At 38.7% G+C, this 20,412-nt stretch overlaps 4 protein-coding genes across 6 annotated transcripts in view; 3 read left to right on the top strand and 1 right to left on the bottom strand.

Moving 5' to 3' along the window:
• Nucleotides 1-717: 717 nt before the first annotated feature.
• Nucleotides 718-3,561, top strand: LOC307138666 (uncharacterized protein). The gene is made up of 2 exons (XM_079837150.1): nucleotides 718-1,770; nucleotides 2,657-3,561. Exons 1-2 carry the CDS (start codon nucleotides 839-841, stop codon nucleotides 3,423-3,425), a joined length of 1,701 nt encoding a protein of 566 aa, XP_079693276.1. The 5' UTR covers nucleotides 718-838; the 3' UTR covers nucleotides 3,426-3,561.
• On the top strand, nucleotides 3,415-9,048 carry fam83a (family with sequence similarity 83 member A). Of its 2 annotated transcripts, none has more exons than XM_079837152.1 (4): nucleotides 3,415-5,143; nucleotides 6,364-6,531; nucleotides 7,159-7,283; nucleotides 8,383-9,048. In XM_079837152.1, exons 1-4 carry the CDS (start codon nucleotides 4,634-4,636, stop codon nucleotides 8,846-8,848), a joined length of 1,269 nt encoding a protein of 422 aa, XP_079693278.1. In that variant the 5' UTR covers nucleotides 3,415-4,633; the 3' UTR covers nucleotides 8,849-9,048. The 2 variants fall into 2 exon arrangements, with proteins under 2 accessions (XP_079693278.1, XP_079693279.1); XM_079837153.1 differs by having other exon boundaries at nucleotides 3,967-5,143; nucleotides 8,405-9,047.
• cUnh8orf76 (chromosome Un C8orf76 homolog) lies at nucleotides 8,942-14,662 on the bottom strand. Of its 2 annotated transcripts, none has more exons than XR_013818050.1 (6): nucleotides 14,106-14,440; nucleotides 12,872-12,967; nucleotides 12,650-12,793; nucleotides 11,939-12,225; nucleotides 9,427-10,984; nucleotides 8,942-9,311 (listed from the first exon to the last, which is right to left on the bottom strand). XR_013818050.1 is itself a non-coding variant. In XM_079837158.1 (6 exons), exons 1-6 carry the CDS (start codon nucleotides 14,208-14,210, stop codon nucleotides 9,080-9,082), a joined length of 909 nt encoding a protein of 302 aa, XP_079693284.1. In that variant the 5' UTR covers nucleotides 14,211-14,662; the 3' UTR covers nucleotides 8,943-9,079. The 2 variants fall into 2 exon arrangements, 1 of the variants encoding a protein (XP_079693284.1); XM_079837158.1 differs by having other exon boundaries at nucleotides 8,943-9,223; nucleotides 10,852-10,984; nucleotides 14,106-14,662.
• Nucleotides 14,410-20,412, top strand: part of dcaf13 (ddb1 and cul4 associated factor 13) — a 19,068-nt gene continuing 13,065 nt past the window's right edge. The window contains exons 1-7 of the mRNA XM_079837151.1: nucleotides 14,410-15,010; nucleotides 15,089-15,288; nucleotides 15,540-15,647; nucleotides 15,754-15,843; nucleotides 16,485-16,640; nucleotides 19,233-19,310; nucleotides 20,372-20,412. The exon at nucleotides 20,372-20,412 is cut by the window's right edge and continues 42 nt beyond it. Of these exons, the coding sequence (XP_079693277.1) occupies nucleotides 14,941-15,010; nucleotides 15,089-15,288; nucleotides 15,540-15,647; nucleotides 15,754-15,843; nucleotides 16,485-16,640; nucleotides 19,233-19,310; nucleotides 20,372-20,412 (743 nt within the window). The 5' untranslated portion in view covers nucleotides 14,410-14,940. The remainder of the gene's footprint in view (nucleotides 15,011-15,088; nucleotides 15,289-15,539; nucleotides 15,648-15,753; nucleotides 15,844-16,484; nucleotides 16,641-19,232; nucleotides 19,311-20,371) is intronic.

Below are 20,412 nucleotides of genomic sequence, written 5' to 3'. Positions count from 1 at the left end.
CCACCGAATTCAGTTCTCTTTCACTGCTTATTGTGCTTGCATGGTCAAATACATTTACACAGATTTATGTCAAAATGCACATCGTGTGGAGTAGCCTATTTATGTAAATACAGTCTGTTATGTCCTACGCGAACGAAGGCGGTTGTGTAACAGTATATTCGATCCGTGCATTTATTCTAAGAAGGGACAGCAGCCAAACTGTTGCTGTCAGTTTCATTAATGTTCAATCAAAAAATCACTCGCTGCTTTTGACCGAATCACTTTCGTATCTTTAATATGAATACATTTATATTTATTTCATACAGTGAAGACTATACAGTGTTTTATTTTCTACATTTGATTATTATATATTTCTGTAGTATTTCTTACAGTACATGTTAAACCTAGGCTACTGTACTTGAAAAACTTAAGTTTATTTAATTTTTTATTTTTTTTCCAATTGTATTTGTCCTGTTGTGTCCTATTTTTTATATAAAAAAATAATTAAATTGCCTTGCTTTATTACAGACGTGTGTAATGATTGGAGTCAGCTTAATAATAATGTTGGGTTGACTAAAATGGGAAGAAAAATAAATGTAATTCAGTGGGATTTTTTTCTTCAAGATTCTATTAAACTGTCTAGCACAATCAAATTGGAAACGAAAATTTTATCTATGCATATATTGAATCAAATTTTGATTCAAAATTTTGAATTGAATCGTGACCTCTACTAATCGTACCAAACTATTCCCACCTCTACCTTATACCATTGGTGTTAGCAGTAGGTACAAAGTCTAGCTAATGTAAGCTATATTATGAATTCTTATTAAAAAAATTTTGTTTCAGGGTAAAATTGAAGATGGAAGAAAAAGTTCCAAATGAAAAAGTGAAATATTTGCTTGCCCCATGGAGGTTTTCCTTCAGGGCACCTGGATTCGAAAATAGGCTGGTGGCGGCTCTACAACTATTTGAGCATTTTCCTTTAGATATCGCTGTGACCGGAGGAACCCAGGAGGCGAATGCTCAGCTGGCTTCTGCAATCTGTGGGCCGGATGAGGAAATTGAAGAGGAGGAATGGGAATCTGATGATGAAGAGGAAGAAGAAACCGATGAGGACGAAGCAGAAGACTGGGAAGAAGATGAAAGTGAAGATGAGGAACATAGTATAAAGTCTAAGTTAAATACTAATCACCAGAGCAGCAGGAGGAAACGTGTACGGATATCGGAGCATAGAGAATATATAGGGAGTGGCAATCCTGATTTCAACTCTGTGATTTTACACCGTCAAATCCCAAATGTTCGTGTATGGACTGTGCAGGGCCATCCAACTTCAAATTCCATTATCAAGCAGACCAACCAGCAGTATGACTCCACATGCTACGATGTTCTGGTGGTTCTCACTAAAGAACGGCACAAGGAGGACCACATGTGGCTCAGAATGGAATTGCAGGACAGAGATCAGTCTTTTTTTCTGGTTCAAGCTGAGCATGACTGGGACGTGGTCGAGGAGAAGCCTACAGGGCCGTGCATGACCTGCGCCTGGGAGCGAATGAGAGCTCGCAAACTGGAGTTGCAGAAGAGAAGGAAAGAAGCATATGGAGAGATGGCTGATTCAACAGATGGCCAGAGTCCTTCTGACGCATCCCAAGATCCAGAGTTAGTGAAGATGAAGGATATTGCCGAGGTGCTTGCTGAAGCCCTGCCTGAGCTTCGGAGGAAAGCTTTTAGTCAGTTTCTGGTGGCGATTACAAAGGAGCTTCGGGTTCCTAAATTTCTGACTGATGACACGCAGTAAGTCAACTTCTTTGTGTTTAAAATATGAATTGTTAAAATGTTGTCGTGTGACACAAATTAATTTCCATTTGAACCTCACTGAAAGGACTTCCATTGCTGGTTACGCACGTCCCAAGTCCCGGGGTCAACGTGTTTTGTTGGTTAACTCTGCAAAATCAGGACGTGCGTCTCCAACATGGGCTGCTGGTGTGCTTGTGCCCTTACTACACTGAGAAAAAGGGTGTCAAAATTGTCCCTTTAGGGGTACAACAGCTTGTCACTGGGGCAGTACCTTTAAAAGGACATATTTGTACCTTTTTTACCACAAAAAGGTTTATAGTGGTACCTTAAGGTACGTATTTGTACTCTAAGGCAGTGGTTCCCAACCACGTTCCTGGAGGACCCCCAACAGTGCACATTTTGCATGTCTCCTCAATCAAACACACCTGATTCAGGTCATCAGCTCATTAGTAGCTACTCCAAGACCTGATGTGGGTGTGTCAGACAAAGGACACATCCAAAATGTGCACTGTTGGGGGTCCTCCAGGAACGTGGTTGGGAACCACTGCTCTAAGGTACTAATATCCACCTTTTAGGAGTAAAAAGATACAAAGATGTACTTTTAAGGGTACTGCCCCAGTGACAAGCTGTTGTACCCCTATAGGGACAATTTTGACACCCTTTTTCTCTGTGTGTAGGCTTATTAACTTGCTTCTAGTTACCTCACTCAGCCAGCTTCATTATGAAATCTTTGTTGGTCCACTAGCTCCCTTTTGTTAGTTGTCATAAAACAGCCTGAACTAGCATGAAAATGAGTTGTTATCTAACAAATTCTCTCGGTCTGTCTGACTGGGATAGGAGTTGTCTACATTTATCTAAAAAATTCACTACATTTGCTTCTCAGGATTGTAGTTTATACTGCTTTGAGGTCCAGGAAGATAAACCAGGATGATCTTGACCAGATCTCCAAGCTCTCACAGCCAAGAGATCTCACAGACACTCCATCCAAGCTTCAGTCAATCCTCGCAGCTCTCGATCATTTCCGTCTTGATATCGGTGTGCTGGGTGAGACAGGCTGTGGCAGCTCCAGCCTGGTCAATGCCCTCTTGGGCCTGGAGAATGGTGATGAACAAGCTGCCTCAACCGGTGTCATTGAAATCACCAAAGAGGCCGTGGGGTATCCCTACCCTGAGTCCCCCAACATCCGTCTTTGGGACCTTCCAGGGCTTGGAAAAATAAGTGATCTTGACAGCCTGTCCTCTGTGTCCAGTGCTTCTGAAGCCCAACACGTAGCATCTGTGCTCGCTTTGTGTGACGTATACATACTGGTGTCTCCTTTAAGGCTTAGATTGGGAGCCATACAGTTGTTGCAGCAAGCGTCCTCCCTGGGGAAAGAGTGCTACCTGGTGGTTTCCATGGCGGACTTGATTGAGGAAAAGTCTGTCGTGGAGTTGAGGCAATGGGCTGAGGCAGTCTTGGGTAAACTGGGTCTCCAGCAGAGCTTGTTTCTGGTGTCTGCTCATCATCCAGAAACCCTGGACTTACCCAAGCTAAAAGAGACATTGAATTCAGCCTTTCCAAGTCATAAGAAAGTCGCTCTTGCCAGATATGTATCAAAGCAATTGGATGGGGATGTTTTCTGGAAAAGATCGGATTCTTGCAAATTCATGTAAATAATTAATTCTTTATTAAATTAGATTAAAAAAAGAGCAATATATTCCCATGCTCAAGCATGTTTTATATGGGAGGTTTTCCTGTTTGTTTAACTACTCATCACTCTCCAAACATTTAAACCCTATATGAGAACCACCCTAGTCAGATGCAACTAAAGTGTTTTTGCATGTGCTGTTAATTATTTTCACTTTTTTAATTTTCAGGATAATCACAACTTCCTGAATTATTATGTTTAGGCAAATGTTTTAAATCTATATTTAAACAAAAAATTTTGGACAAAATCCTGCACACTAGCAGATTTGCACTATTTAATCGATAGCTACGTATCAGGCAAGGTTGTAAATATTGCAACTTTTTGCAAGCTATGGGATTTTTTCTTCCCCGTTAATGATATTGGTAAAATGTTCTGGACTATAGATATGTCTTGGGTTTATTTTGCCCATATTTTTTATTATTTTAGTTTAGTTTAATCACAATTCTGATCATACGTAATAATGCCTCTTTCTTCAATAAGCCACAATGTTTTGAGTTATCATTTATGTATGTAGCACAAATAGTGCTGGAAAATGTATGCTGAAGTTTTATACTTAGGGGGTTTAGAATTACTTTATAAATGACCAAATAACCAAAAAGGATTTTTCAATACCACAAGTGCTCCATCTACAAAGTCATTACGCAGTTACATAAAGTAAGGTGAGTCAAGAAAACAAGAACAGGTCTATTGGTTCCTCTAATCTAGTGAAGCATGTGTGAAGTGAATCTGACAGACCTATCTCCATCCCTGCCACTCACGCCATTTCATTTCTGTGATGGGTAACATGGAAACTTCAGTCTCATTATTCACTCAACACCTCACCTACTAACTACATGACCCCACCCACCAATGCCTGCGGGTGAAGCCATCTGTGAATGCGTCTACTTGCTCCCTTTAATCTGAGGAGGAGCCACAAACTACTTTCCCCAGAGCCTTAGGGCAGAACTAACGTTCACATTTAAGCTCACAGATCATGAAAATATGACTAATTGGTTTAGAAACGCTCATTGTGCCGTGAAATGCCTGCATTGCTGATAAAAAGACGCACAGTGAATGAACGTCTCACAGAATAATCTGATGATCACCTGACTGGATGAACATTTGCCTTTGCGAAGCACAAATGATGACTAAAAAGTAAAGCTGCGTGGGCAAGAGGACTCGTATGCGATCAACATGAACCTTGAAAGTAATGGATTGTCTGTGCGGTGCTACCTGAAGTCGAAGCTGATGGGAAAAATGAGAAGAAGAGTTCAGGAGATGAGAAACCAAAACGCTCAGGTGTCGTCAGTGGATCTGAGTCACAATGAAAGCACACGACTCGCTATGGATGCTCTCTTGGACAAAGGGCTTGATGGATACCAGGAAGTGCTGATCAAAGAGAATGAAGCAAACTTTCTGTCTGCGGAGGAGAAAACATACATCTTACACAACATTAAAAAGCCTCTCAATGGTGACGAAGAGGCAGACAGGGATGAAGAGATGTCCAGTTCTCCATCGGTTTCTTCCGAGACATACTTTCCTGCAGTCACAGAGAGTGAACCTCCACTTCTTGACTACGGCTGGCCGGTGGCTGACTGGAGTTACCATCTGCAAGGGATTCCTAGTGTGGAAGTGTTCTTCCAGTCAGTGAAATCCTCTTCCATGAAAGACCTGCTGCGGGAACTCATCAGGAAAGCAACTACAGTAAGAACCTGTCGTTTGATAGCAACATTTTTAGATTGTATACTGCCATTATTGTTTCAAATATTAATTTTGTGATGCAAGGAAGATGCAAACAATTACAAACAGCACTTTCAGTGAATATGGTACACTTTGGTGTCTCACCTTTTGTGTATTAGTGGCAAAAATTGCATGTTTTTTCAGTGTTTGTTGTGCAACTGTTCTCCATCATATTAATGTTTTTATTAAAGGGTTAGTTCACCCAGCAATGCAACTTCTGTCATCATTTACTCCCTTTCATGTCATTCCAAACCCGTAAGACTTTCGCTCATCTTCTGAACACAAATGAAGATCTTTTTGATTGAATCTGAGAGCTTTCAGCTACGCAACTACCACTTTCAAGCCCCAGAAAGGTAGTAAAGACATCATTTAAGTAATCCATGTGACTCCGGTGGTTTATCCTCAATTTTATGAAATAACACGAGTGCTTTGTTTGTGCAAAAAAATATAATTTACCACTTTATTTACAAAATATGAATCTCTAACTCGCATTCACAAGAACACCAGGCATGCATGTTGTGTTGACACGAGAGCAGACGTTGCGAGAACGCGTATTTGAGATTAATATTTTGTAAAAAAATATATATATTTGTGCAAAAGGACTTGCGTCGCGTCATAAAATTGAGGATAAACCACTGAAGTCACATGGATTACTTTAATAATGTCTTTACTACCTTTCTGGAGCTTGAAAGTGGTAGTTGCCGGTCAATGGAAGGACAGAAAGCTCTTGAAAAAATTTTTTAATTTGTGTTACAAATATGAACAAATCTCTTCCAGCTTTGGAAGGAACTGAGGGTGAGTATGACAGAATTTTCTTTTTGGGGGTGAACTAACCCTTTAATAAATGTATTATAAATTATGACTGTCTAATCTTGATGATTGTTTATTGGTAGAAAATTGCACAACAAACACAAATGAGACTTATTTCCATGAATTTGTCAAATTGTTCATAATAATGCATTTGTTTTCTAATTGTTCAATTGTTTGAACCATGAATTTTTTTTATCTGACCTCCATATTTTCTAAAGCTTAAGCACCTCTTTTAATTTGATGAAAAAAAAAAAAAAAAACTAAACCTATTTTTTATCCTGTTTGTGGAAAGTGCCTGATATTTTTACTATGCAACAGTCTAAAAACACACTACTGCAATGTAACATTTGCTGCCTAAATTCCACTCATCAAAGGTTTTGGCGATCGTTATGGACACATTCAGCGATGTGGAGATTTTCTGTGACATACTGGAGGCGACGAGAAAGCGCAATGTGTATGTCTATCTCCTTCTGGACCACACCAATTTACAGCTGTTTCAGGACATGTGTGAAAATGTAAAAATCAACAAGTCACACCTTACAGTAAGTGATTCTATCTATTCTAGTCAGAGCCCTTACATTTGCATTAAAGGAACACTCCACTTTTTTGGAAAATAGGCTCCGTAAAGAGTTTAACCGTTTTCGAATCCATTCAGCCGATCTCCGTGTCTGGCGGTAGCACTTTTAGCATAGCTTAGCATAGATCATTGAATCTGATTAGACCGTTAGCATCTCGCTCAAAAATGACCAAAGAGTTTCAATGTTTGTCCTATTTAAAACTTGACTCTTCTGTAGTTACATCGTGTACTAAGACTGATGGAAAATGAAAAGTTCCTTCCTGCGTAATAATCAAGGAACTTTGCTGCCGTACCAGCAGGCGCAATGATATTACGCAGCGCCTGAAACAAGGCTAACTTCTGTCAACATAACCAACATGACAACCTGCTTGCACAGGGAGCGCACTGGGGACTATTTTCAGGCGCTGCGTAATATCATTGCGCCGCTGCACCCATGAGACGGCAGCAAAGTTCCTTGATTATTACGCAGGAATGAGAGTATGCAACATTTCTGTCAGTTCTGTGAAAAGAAACACAAGTGGATGAGTTCAATATATTTACAGCAGTGTGCTTACATGTATGTTTAACTCTTTGTCTTCATCTCCTCATACAGAGAATGTCCATTCGAAGCGTTCAAGGTGAGACATATTGTGCCAAATCGGGCAGAAAGTTCACTGGACAGATGAAAGAGAAGTTCATCATTGTGGACTGCACAAAAGTGCTGGTCGGCTCATACAGGTAACATCCAAAGTTTGCAACTTTAATCTAGTTATAATTGCATGCTGTTTTTTTAATAATTGAGAGAATATAATACAAGAATATTAGTACTTTTTAGAAATGCATTAGTCGAAAACACAAGTAAATACAATTATGTAGTAGCATACACACTTGCCCTTATACATTCATATACATTTTAAGCTTGAATTGTAATAAAATATAGATCTTTTTTTTCCTTTTAAGTAGCAGCTCTTTACTTTTCAATCACAGCATTTAGATTTACAACTAGATGTGGTCAGTTTCTGCACCACAAGCATCAAACAATTGCAAAAATAAATAATTGCGAATACTCATCTGTCATTGTAGCATGTAACCCCACCTCAAACTTGGGTTGGGCCCTGTTTTCACCTGGCGTTTTAATCCATCTCTTTTGTCCACTTTCAACCACTTCTGTCCTGATTTCTTCAAGGGGAGGGTCTATGAGCGGGTAAATGTATGAGGTTTTTTCAGATCTTTCGATCTAATGGATGAAATAAGCTCACGCAATGAACGCGCCCGGAGACAACAGAAAAACACACGGGAAGCATCAGCTTTGGTTTCTGCTCTGACAGACGCAAGACCAGCCGAATGTTGTGTGTGTGTTAGAAATCAGGAATGGTGAGAGAACTTTATGCTTGGTAGCCTACATTTTTCATCTTCAAACCAAACTTGGGTTTCCAGCCAACAAAGTTTAAATCCTGGCTGGCTAGCGTGCTTCCCACAATTATTATACGTGAAGTCAGTAAGCCTTTTGTGGCTGTTCGAACACATTCAATCACATGAGCATCTACACTACAAAAGCAATCCAGTCAAATGCATTTTCGACTCTCTCTGGAAGTGAGAAAGTGGACATGCTCAAAACATTTTAGACCCCTTTTACACCTGTATTTAGCGCTGTCCACTTGGGATCCGATCGACCAAAACGCTTCTTAATACCAGCCTACCAGGTGTAAACAGGGCATTGGGTTGGGCCAATGCATTTATATTGATTACCGCTCTATGTGGTGAAAGGTGAAACTTCACCTTTAACTAACTCTTGGTTGTGAGTTCTTTCACTGATTCCTCTTTAACCCTGTCACAGTCTCACCTGGCTGTCCTGGCAGGTGCACAGAAGCTTGGCCGTACTCTTCAAAGGCAGCGGGGTTAAACCTTTCGACCTGGAGTTTCGCAGACTCTACGCACTTTCTCAACCAGTGCCAGGATATATCTGGCACACATCAAATCCTGCTGATCTCCACCTACCCTTTGAGAGACTCCAGATCCCAACGTGGCCAACAGGAATTTCCGGAAACACAGCCGACCACCAACAGCAGAAGTGGTTTAAATCAGGTATCCCAAGTTTCCAGAGACCTCCTGTCCTGGTCAAACAGACCAGCTATCCAGGCGAATCCACTGAACCACAAAGATTTCAATGGCTTCCACGGAGGAACACAATTCATCATCCCATTGCTTGTCAGTCCCCCCTCTTCAAAGATTATAATATGAGAAGCCAAACATGGCGCCCAAAACAGGGCGATCACATCAACAGATGTTCCCACTGGAGCTAGAGCGGGTTATTGCGATGCTTAGTTTTTGTAAACAATGTGATGCTGTAAATTCTTATGTGCTTATTGCTTGAATTAGCAGATGTAGCAACTTTATCTAAAGAATTTCAACTTTATTGTTCTTTGTAACCGTAAAAGCATGTAACTCAAATAAAAGAAGACATATACATTTATTAAAGTACAATCACAATATCCATATCATTCATTTGTCTCCTCCAGCTTTCTGTGAGTAAATCAAGCTGCCGTCTCCTCCTGCAGTTTAGTGTGGAGTTTGTTCCACCACCGGTCATCAAAGTCTTTAATATAAAGGCCCGATAAACTCTCTCCATCTTGGCTTTCCTCCCTCATTCTCTCCGGATTGAGGTCTTCTGCCATCACCTAGTTATTGATCAGAATAAATAAAATCAGTTCCAATGTGGATTTTCAAAACAAAGATTTTAGGGTGTTGTGTGTGTGTATATATAAACTGGCTTGTGTTTTATGCATAACACAAGCCAGTCGTTGATTCAGAACACATTTCAAAGAAATAAAACTTTCTTTAAAATCTTATAAATACAACATTGTTTTGTAAATTAAATAACTGGATAAAAAAAAGGTTAAATATTTGCCTAAAATGATTCAAATAGATCAGCAAAATAAAATAGCATCAGTATATTAGAATGATTTTTGAAGGATCACTTGACTGGATTGATGGGTGCTGAAACATTCAAATACACCAATCAGGCATAACATTATGACAGGGGAAGTGAATAACACTGATAATCTCTTCATCACAGCGCCTGTTAGTGGGTGGAATATATTAGGCAGCAAGTGAACATTTTGTCCTCAAAGTTGATGTGTTAGAAGCAGGAAAAATAGACAAGTGTAAGGATTTGAGCGAGTTTGACAAGGGCCAAATTGTGATGGCTGAACGACTGGGTCAAAGCATCTCCAAAACTGCAGCTCTTGTGGGGTGTTCCCGGTCTGCAGAGGTCAGTATCTATCAAAAGTGGCCCAAGGAAGGAACAGGGGTTAACCAGCGACAGGGTCATGGGCGGCCAATACTCATTGATGCACGTGGGGAGTGAAGGCTGGCCCATGTGGTCCAATCAAACAGACAAGCTACTGTAGCTCAAATTGCTCCACCATGAACAACAATGAGTTTGAGGTGTTGACTTGGCCTCAAAATTCCCCAGATCTCAATCCAATCGAGCATCTGTGGGATGTGCTGCAGGCCTGATCCATGGTGGCCCCACCTCACAACTGGCAGGACTTAAAAGATCTGCTGCTAACCTCTTGGTGCCAGATACCACAGCACACCTTCAGGGGTCTAGTGGAGTCCATGCCTCAACGGGTCATAATGTTATGCCTGATCGGTGTATATACACACATACATTTTGGAGGTAGGGTAGGGTAGGCAATGTTTTCATAAACACTTTTTGTTATACTTGTTGAAACTCTCTTCACATCCTAAAAGCGATCAATAATAGAAGTGGTCTAAATATTAAAACGTGTACATCTTCTGTGGAAGTCTGAGGACCAAATTCGATCCAAGTGCAATGATACAATGTCCTACCTGCCTGAACTTATGTATTTCCATACCTTCGCACAGACATCACACGTCATTAGCGGGTTTCATTGTTCACTGTTGTAGACAGACAGTCAACAAGCACTGCGACCGAAACAGCAGCCACCAAAACATTCTACTCTGAGCTGATTTATGCATTTCTCTGGCAACACAATCAACGCAGAAATGAATCTGCAGCAGTCAGGTGGTCCAAGTAAGAGCTCTAAGTTGTTTATGTTCATTATTATTGTAATGTTATGTGCTTTAGGACATGAGGTAATTTAACATGTCTCATGACGCTTTGCAAACTGCTGTGTGCGTTCATGTATTTTGAAGGAGGGGTGGCTTTGGAGACGCTCTGAAGCGAGGGCTGGATCTTATGTTTTCAAAGCTAACTTGCTATTGCTAGCCACTCTGCAATTGCCTACCCAACCTTTTAAAGTGGTTATAGTTGTCTGACCTCAGAGATAGTTTGAATAATTTTTTCCGTTGGCTGCAGAGCATGTAGAGCTTCCTCAATGTCTTGTAGAGCCCTCTGGCTGTTCTCCAGTACGAACGAGAACTGCTGAATCCGCAGGATTTCCATTAGCAGCCTGACGAAAATCACAAGATGAACAATCCCAGCACTGAATTCATTTTGTTAAAGGTGGGGTAAGTGCTTTCTGGTAACCGATGCTGATTTCAAATCACCAAAACAAACACGCCCTTATTTTGATAGCTCCGCCCCACACATACGTAACCCAGGCAACAACTATGGCGGAATCTGCTGAGCCAGCCGGCCGAGGGTATGATGTCATAAATAAGTGAAAGCAATGTGTGTTACTATGGTAATCCAGGTCGAATGTTCAGTGAAAAAGTCATCCCTTCCATCCCAAAAACACAAACACAGTTCTCATGAACAACTCGATAGCATGAGCACGATTAGCATGAGTAAGATTAGAGGGTTACATCGATCACGAAAAGAGGAAACAAACATATATTAAGAGTATATCTTTTCGGACACAGTTTGGGAGCTAACGCTTGAAACACAGCAACGAGGTTTAGATGCTCCAGGCTTATACGGTGTGGAAATGAATGGGTAATTATCATAGCTGAATTGAACGACAACACGATTGAAAATGGACAAGCAAGCAAACATGAGGGCAAACAAAAAACAGCATATATTAGTTCTGCGAAACAAAACAAAAAATCAATGTTTCTCGCCTATCGAGAAGAAATAAAGCAACCTCGGCCTTCGCTCCTTGAGTTCTCTCCAGCGCTGGAAAGCTGATACTTAAGCCTTCTTTTGTTTCATAGATATCTTCCACATTTGTTTTTTTTTTTTTTATCTGTCGTCGCTCGGCTAATGTCCGTCCTGTGTCATGTCTTTTGAATAATGAGCGCTCTCACCGTCATAAGTAGACACGCCACTTACTGCTGATTGGCTATAAGTTTGTTTTGGTACTCGGCCCGAGACACTTTTCTAAAGCAGTTTTGAAATGCCACTTACCCCACCTTTAACATCAAAGTCAATAAATGAATAGCCAGTTCTCTTGTGGTTGACGTACCTTGTTCTAATCAAGCACATGATGGTCTTTAGTGCTAAAATGCTATTTCCCCCCCGCTGCTTTTTGTGTTCTTCCTCAGAGCTGGATCTCTCTGGACAGCTATCAGACTCCAGGAGTCTCTGGAAGCTCATGGCCAGATTCAGCCAGTGCCACGGATGATACGGATGAAGGCAGACCAGCTGCTGCAGGCTGGAGATGCAGTTCGTCAGCTGCCTGTAGTGATCATGAATACTCAGTTCCAGCTGAAGGACGCAGGTGAGGTGACAGGTGTTGGATACTTCTGACCTCTGTCAATAAAAGAGGAAGATGTGCAGAGATAAATGTCAAGTGAAGTTAACAGGGAGGACAATGTCGCTTCACAAAAGTCATTCTAAGGGCACCTTTTCCATTTTTTTCTTCTTATGGAAACGACAGGTCTCCCTACTCGCTTGTCATTGGTCAGCTGTCAAAAAGGCGCTTGACGTAGGGCGTTTATATCAGAAAAGTTGAACGTTATTTAACTTGAAAAGACGCTTTGAGCAGCAGAAAAAGACGTTGTGGTGTTTAAAAAAAAAAACGCTCAGGACTTAATTTTTTTTTTTTTTTTTAAATGGTTTACTCCATAGGATTATAATGTAAAACAGACGCTGGCAGCTTTAAAAAAGACGCCAAGTGTGAACACGCCCTAAATCAGCAAAGGGATCAACAGAAATGGTAGTTAGTGATATTTACCAGTTTCTCGCAGGCATTTAGAGCCTCTTCTTTTTTCCCCAGATGACAGCAGCATCGTGCGATCCCTTCCAGCACATCTCTCTTCACTGATGTGTTTCCTTCAGGTACCAGAGAGAGGCAGGACGCATACTCATCCAGAGCCGCCTGTCATTGACACAACTGACAAATGAGCTTATGAATCAGATAATAGAGAGAGAAAACGCTGAATTCAGCTCTTTATACCTGATACTGTTTCCTCCTGTAGGCCAGATCACCTCGAAACTTGAGGGATTTTTGTTCTTCTAATGCATCCTCGACATTTCCATCTGCACAAAACCACTAGATACAATAAAACAAAGAAAAATGTGACCTGTCAGAAGTTGTTTTTTAATGAATACTTGAAAAGGAACTCTTTTCGGTTTCTGATTATCTGATAAGGATTTTATTTATGATGTAAGGGGTATGGGAAGGCCAAGAAATGCTAGGATATATACAGTACCGGTCAAAAGTTTGGAAACATTAGGCTACTGTTTTTAATATTTTTGACATTATGCTCTTCAAGCAGGAATTTATTTGTTCTAAAATACAGAAAAAAACTGCAAAATTGTGAAATGATTACAATGTAATATTTTAATGTACTTTAAAATATAATTTATGATATAAGCAAAGCTGAATTTGTCAAATAACCCTTCAGAAATCATTCTAATATGCTGACTCTATTATCAATGTTTGAAGGATTCATTGATGAATAAAAAGTTAAAAAGAACAGCATTTATTCAAAATAGATATCTTTACTATCTAACAATACTTTACTATACATTTTTTATCAATTTAACACATCCTTGCTGAATAAAAGTATTAATTTATTTCAAAAAAAGAGAAAAAAAATCAATGACCCCAAACTTTTGAATGGTAGTGTATATTGTTACAAAAGATGTATATTTTAAATAAATGCTGTTCTTTTTTTAATGTGTTATTCATTAAAGAATCCTGAAAAAGTAGCATAGGTTATAAAAAATAAGCATCACAACTGTTTCCAACATTGATAAATCAGCAAATGATTTCTGATTTCATGTATAATGTATATTATATCCAGGCGTATGTATATTATATATATACATACATACATATATACACACACACTGACATTTCCTGGCATTCCCAGGTTTTCCATGACCGTGTGAACTCCGCATTAACATCTGCATACCTGCATAATTATACGTTAGTGATGTGATAATTATCATAACTCATATATAATTATAACTAATGTTATATGTACGTTACATTGACATCAGCACATCTTTCATTTATGATTATATTGTGGTTAAATATCGCTGACCAAAATTATTTGTGTATATCTGATACCATACTAACATGGTACCATACTTTCAAGTAACTTGAAGTGAAAGTAGCATACCATGTACATAGAGTGGCATGGTATCAATAGTTTCTTGTAAGTGTTCAGTGCGATACCTACCAGAGGTTCGCAGAGTTTGGGCTCGTATGTGGGCAGAGCAGCTGAGACTCTGTTCCGTGATTCCTCAAACACAGAATCGTCAAAAGTGCTGCCCAGAATCTCCATGATGAAAACACGCGCGTCAGCCTCTGCAGACTCTCCTCACACACTCGTGAAACGCGCGATGGATCACGTGATCGCCACAGCAACCGCGCATTACAGTAACATGCAGGAATCCAACGAAAAGGCGATAACTTCGTTTATTTGTTCGTTTATCAAAACGTAATATCCTTTCACGAGAAGCAAGCTGTACTTGACTGAATTCACAATCCAATGAGACATAAATGTTTTGCCTCTAGAGGGCGCACAGTGGCTCAAAAAGCCAAATCCTCATTTGAGCATTTGAGTCGCAGAACGATTTTTTTTGTGCTAAACTTAATTAGTTATTTCAGATAAAAAAAATTAAACTGATTCTTAAAAACGCATTTTAATATATATGTTTAAACCGCCTATGTCTTCAACAAACGACTGTGTTTGGTCAATCATGTTACAGCGCTTAGAAAAACAACTTGTACCACGTGACAACGCCGTTTGCGTGACCGATATTTTTTTAATAATAAATTAGTCACTATTTTTATTTAATATAGAGCATCATTTAACACTAACGAAAAGCAAATGTTTATTTTGAAAATTACAAAAGTATTTTTAAAACTAATTTATCTTTCTATCTTCGCAGCACCCGGATGTTTGACGTCACATTAATGCGCGCTACGTCATACAAACACATGGTCCTACTTTTCTCTGAACGCTACAGATTTGATCAAGATTTTGGGGTTTAATTTTATAATCCGGTGGGATGAAAGTTAAAGTGCTTTGTAGAAACCCGGACGACTATGTTCGCGAGACAACCAGAGATATACAGAAAGGTATGTAAACAAGTGATTAACGTTATATGAACCTGGCGTATTAGGAAGTAAACTAACTGTAGTATGTTCCCTATCTAGTGCCTAGGAATTATGACCCGACCCTGCATCCTTTTGAGGTGCCCAGGGAATATACGAGAGCCCTTAATGCCACTAAACTTGAGAGGGTGTTCGCCAAACCCTTTGTGGCTTCACTAGATGGGCACAGAGATGGCATCAGCTGTATCGTCAAACACGCCAAAAGCCTTTCAACAGTCCTGTCTGGTGCCTGTGATGGGGAGGTAAAGCCTTTACCTTGATATTGAGTATTAAGACTCTTTCATTGTGCATGTTCTAGCAAAGTGTTTTCAGTTACCATACAAGAACAACGTACATACCCAACATTCAATAATACAGTAAACAACAAGACCAGGAGCACATAGAATGAGCTTAAATTTTGCAGTTACTTTGCCCAGTATGTCAAAGGAGTGTGCAAACGACCATCTATATTTAAGATGAATGAATCAGTGGATTCATTATTCTTTTCTGACAGGTGAAAGTGTGGAACCTTCCTAAGCGGGAGTGTTTGAGGACAGTCCAGGCTCATGAAGGATTTGTACGAGGAATGTGCTCCCGCTTTTGTGGCACCTCCTTTTTCACGGTATTTTAACCCTGCACATTCCATATTCTTCCTGTTGAGGCATTAATATAGATGAAGACAGTCCAGTTAGTAAGTGAATGTGTCGTTATGTTATTCTCTGAAATAGGTAGGAGATGACAAGACCATCAAACAGTGGAACATGGAAGCACCAGGATATGGAGTTCGGGAGGAACCAATAAACACAATTCTGGGGAAGGTACAGTTTCAGCTTACATATGTGTATTTATATGTATAGCACACACAAATATTGCTGATACCGATAATTCTTTATATTTGAAGCTGATAACCAATATATTGGCCGATAAATCTACATTTTTTTATATAACTTGAGAGCCTCATTACAAAAACAAAAATCTCGCCATAAACACATGTCCCAAGCACTCAATTATAATGTTGCACTTAACTGTATTTTCCTTTTTGTGATTCCAATCATATTTCAAGCAAATAAAAACCATCATGGCGAACAGTTCACATCTAAAGTGTCTTAGCTGAAAGAAATAATTAATTATTTATCGGCGTTAATATATTGGCCAAATGTTCTTATCAAGCCGATAACGTAACATTAAAAATGAACATATATCGGCCCAATCCCATACTGATATAGTGGCCGCTATATCGTGCATCCCTAATTATGTGTATGTTATACTATGCAGAAAGGCTTATATAATGTATACAAATATTATCAGCGGATAGTTAAGATATGATTTCTCACAATGTTTTCCACTAAATAAAATTGTTTTAGTCATACTTATTCATATGCACATACTTTTAAGGGTCCTTTACTTTAGGTGGTCAGCTCATGTTTTCAGCTTCTAACAGGCCTGATGTGTTTTGCAGGCGGTGTTCACTGGCATTGACCACCATCATAGGGAGGGCACGTTCGCAACCTGTGGGCAGACTGTGGATATCTGGGATGAGCAGAGAAGCAGTCCCATCCGCTCCTTCAGCTGGGGTGTGGACAGCTTCAGCTGCGTACGCTACAACCCCGTGGAGGTGATCAACAAATTCAATTTAATTTCAGTTTAAATCTGTGGACATTAATAATGTATTGTTTCAAAGCAGCTTTACAATGGTGACCACCATAATACAGCGCTGTTCTCAAGCGCTCTGTTATATGAGGCAAAATAGGGAGGTTTGAAATAGTTGATTTTAATCGATTCTCATTTTTACGAACCAATATCGATTCGTAAATCCCAAGAATCGATTAGTCATCCTGTTTTCAGTTGATGAATGAACGGAGCAATGTGACTTAACAGATCGCTGTAGTTCACGTGAATGGACCATCTCCGCTTTAACACCAGTTACAGAGCGAAGTAAACATGTATGAACATCTAAAGCATGTTAAAAGATACAGTACAACTTACCGAAATCTGTATCATGTCTCATGCAATCGCTCAATCAGGGTTTCAACCACGGAAAGACGTCAATAAAACAGTTTGTGAACAATGTCACGTAACTTCACATTTACCTCAGAAAAAAACATATCCAGTGACCATAAACTCGTTAGTCAGCTAGAAAAATGCATTTTGATAAATGTGTGCGCAATATTCATTATCATTTTTAATGTTCTTCAATATTTAATGCATGTAAATCCTTCAGGTTTTTATGACAGCCATTTAAATGTTTATATTTAAAACAACGAATTGGAGTAGAAACAGTATGTAATTGTTAGTATTAGTATTCATTAGTATTATAATTTTTTATTTTTATACAAACTTCCTTGAGTGAAATTTAAGTGTTTTGCATACAAATCAGTTAGTTTTAACCTTCAATATTATAGCAACTGACTCCCATGTAGCCTATAGTTTACAGCATTAGTTGAGTGAACTTTTGTTTTGTTTTTCTTGAGAAAATTGTATAATAAATATATATATATAATATTAGGGGTGTAACAGTACACAAAACTGACGGTTCGGTACATACCTCGGTTTTGAAGTCACTGTTCGGTACGGGTTCGGTACAGCAGTTTTAAAAAAATTATTTTTATTTATCTTTTTATTAAACAGTGGTTTACTGAAAAAAAATTGTCTGACCTTAAATTAATTCGATTATAACTAAAAGTTTCTTAAAGATATTTATGTAAACTATATAGGGAGCCCTTACTTGCACATTATTACTATAATATTAAAGGTTAACAACAGAGCCCAAACTATGAGCCTATATTCAGCTGATATTCATGTTTAGATATAATAATCAACTCTCAATTAACACATTGCGTGCAAACATGTAAACTTCACATAAGGCAGTTTTTGCATTAACTCCTAAATCTAATTATAAAATTAGAAACGTTGTTGAAATATAATCATTTATACACAGTGGCTATCATTTTCATGACAGATTTATATAAACATACATTAAATAATCAAGACATCACTAAGATGTTAAGTAGAATATATATATATATATATATATATATATATATAGGCTAATATTGTGCATATATTTAGTGAAAGAGTTAATCTCTCTAGTGAACTAACAGCTGTGGACACTGAATGACTTCTGAGGTAAATGATGCTGCGTGACATTGTTTACAAGCTGTTTGACGTCTTTCCACGGTTGAAACACTGAGCGATTACACGACATATGATATGTTTCAGTAAGTGTTTTCCTCAACATACCTTAAGATATTAATTCATGTTTATTCTTCTGGAAGAGATAATCGCGTTCACTCGCACTTCACACTTGAATTGATGCGCCTATACAGTGATCAGTCGTCACATTAAAGAGCGTCAAAACGGCATTTATTGTTTGAAATTCGTGATGAAATGGACTGAATACGTTATGTTCGATTGGCAACTAGGATTGAAGTGTGTTCCGTGCTTAAAACAAGTCGACTGTTAACTGTTAAAGATTGCATTCTGAACCGTTCGTTACACATGCGCACCGAACCGAAAGCCCTGTACCGAAACGGTTCAGTACGAATACGTGTCCTGTTACACCCCTAATATATATATATATATATATATTATATTTATTAGTGGCATGAAAAAGTATGTGAACCGCTTGCAGAATCTGTGAAAATGGGAATAATTTTAACTAAATAAGAGGGATCAGACAAAATGCATGTTATTTTTTATTTAGTACTGTCCTGAATAAGATATTTTACATTAAAAATGTTTACATATAGTCCACAAGACAAAAAAATTGCTGTGGATCATCCATGGAACGACACCCAGCACTAAGAATCAATGGTTCATAAACTTTTTATCTGGGTTATTTTAATAAATTCAGCTATTTTTTTGTCTTTTGGACTATATGTAAAAAAAAAAAGTAAAATATCTTATTCAGGACAGTACTAAATAAAAAATAGCATGCATTTTGTATGATCCCTCTTATTTAGTTAAAATGATTCCCATTTTCACAGATTCTGCAAGCGGTTCACATACTTTTTCATGCCACTCTATGTATGTATATATACAAAAAATCGAAACGGAATCGAAGCATGAAATTTGTGTCAATACCCAGCCCTAGTTTTTACCATCCAAGTCGGGGTGATGGAAGTAATTGAGTAGTTTTGACACCAAATGTCACATTTCTTTAACTTATAGTTTTATCACTAGTAAATTGTCCCTTTGTCCTTTGCAGACTGAACTTCTCGCCAGCTGCGCATCAGACAGAAGTATTGTCTTGTATGACACCAGAGAATCTGCACCACTCAGAAAGGTCTGCAATATTTTTACTTTTCAACCACCGCTTTTAGGGCCATTTCACACAGCAAGCTTGAGCTTCGTGTCAGCGTAACTACGTCGCTGCTGCAGACTCGCAAGAGTATTCACACTGGAAGCACTTGTACAGCGTCACAGCAGCAGCTCCAAAGCTACACAGAGCTTAATAAAATACTCAATACATTGGGATACATGGTGAATGATGATATGTTTGGATGAAACGCCAGAAAAACACATTTAGTAGTCAACTTTCCTTAAATGAAACACATTACAGTTAAATATAAAATTGATGTTTTACCATCTGCAGAAATAGCAGAAGCAACTTCAACCCAGGCTTTTAGTATTATATCCTTATAGTATTTATTTTTAGGATCATAAAGCGCTTTGTGTTTCTCGACCTCCATGTTCAACCTCGTGTCATCCATTGCTGCACACGAATGAGGTGAACTGTGTTTTCGTCATCTGTTTAATAGAAAGCAAACTCGGGTTTGATTTGTGTAGTGCTAGAGCCAGGGTACCTTTCTGTGTATTACATAATAAACTAAAAGAAAGTTTATATATCATAATTTCTGACTAGTTTACTTTAGTTTTTTTATAATACACCATACTTTCACCCAAACTGAATAATTAAAAACAAGTTTAAATGGGTAAGTCTTCTATAAATATTTTTGATTCTTCATTTTCTTTTCTGACATTCTCCAGTTCTTGTTCAAACTCATTAGACATGCTTATTCTGTGCATTTTGAGCACTTTTTGTGTGAAATCATATTTATTTTGTCCATCAAAAGTGTGCTTTCATTTTAATCGAGCAGAGCAGCGCAGCGAAAATAGGATCTGCGTTGAAATTCCCAGTTCACTGTTGCTCAAGTGACGCTCCTGCTTGATGCTCACGCAACGCTCTTGCTCCCAGTGTGAATGCATTCATTTGATAACAATCATGCCGGAAAAAAATATGCGCTGCTCGCGTGCCACTCAAGCTTGCGGTGTGAAATGGCCTTTACTTTTCACCCGCATGTCTGAATAGTTTCATTTGACTACAATGAAATTACACTGTTTCAGGTTATCATGCAATTGAGAAGTAACACACTTTGCTGGAACCC

The sequence above is a fragment of the Gobio gobio genome (assembly GCF_949357685.1).
Source record: "Gobio gobio genome assembly, chromosome: 15".
Classification (NCBI taxonomy): Eukaryota; Metazoa; Chordata; class Actinopteri; order Cypriniformes; family Gobionidae; genus Gobio; species Gobio gobio.
Note: the sequence above shows the minus strand (reverse complement) of the source record. Positions and strands in the feature narration are given on the sequence as shown.

Excerpts from the sequence above, each read along its gene's own strand:
- fam83a (XM_079837152.1), top strand. The coding sequence starts at position 4,634 with ATGAACCTTGAAAGTAATGGATTGTCTGTGCGGTGCTACCTGAAGTCG. Across the intron at positions 6,532-7,158 it reads TCAACAAGTCACACCTTACA|AGAATGTCCATTCGAAGCGT; the intron begins GTAAGTGATTCT and ends CTCCTCATACAG. Across the intron at positions 7,284-8,382 it reads GTGCTGGTCGGCTCATACAG|TCTCACCTGGCTGTCCTGGC; the intron begins GTAACATCCAAA and ends ACCCTGTCACAG.
- LOC307138666 (XM_079837150.1), top strand. The coding sequence starts at position 839 with ATGGAAGAAAAAGTTCCAAATGAAAAAGTGAAATATTTGCTTGCCCCA. Across the intron at positions 1,771-2,656 it reads TTTCTGACTGATGACACGCA|GATTGTAGTTTATACTGCTT; the intron begins GTAAGTCAACTT and ends TTTGCTTCTCAG.
- cUnh8orf76 (XM_079837158.1), bottom strand. The coding sequence starts at position 14,210 with ATGGAGATTCTGGGCAGCACTTTTGACGATTCTGTGTTTGAGGAATCA. Across the intron at positions 12,968-14,105 it reads CCAAACTCTGCGAACCTCTG|TGGTTTTGTGCAGATGGAAA; the intron begins GTAGGTATCGCA and ends TATTGTATCTAG. Across the intron at positions 10,985-11,938 it reads ATGTGCTTGATTAGAACAAG|GCTGCTAATGGAAATCCTGC; the intron begins GTACGTCAACCA and ends GATTTTCGTCAG.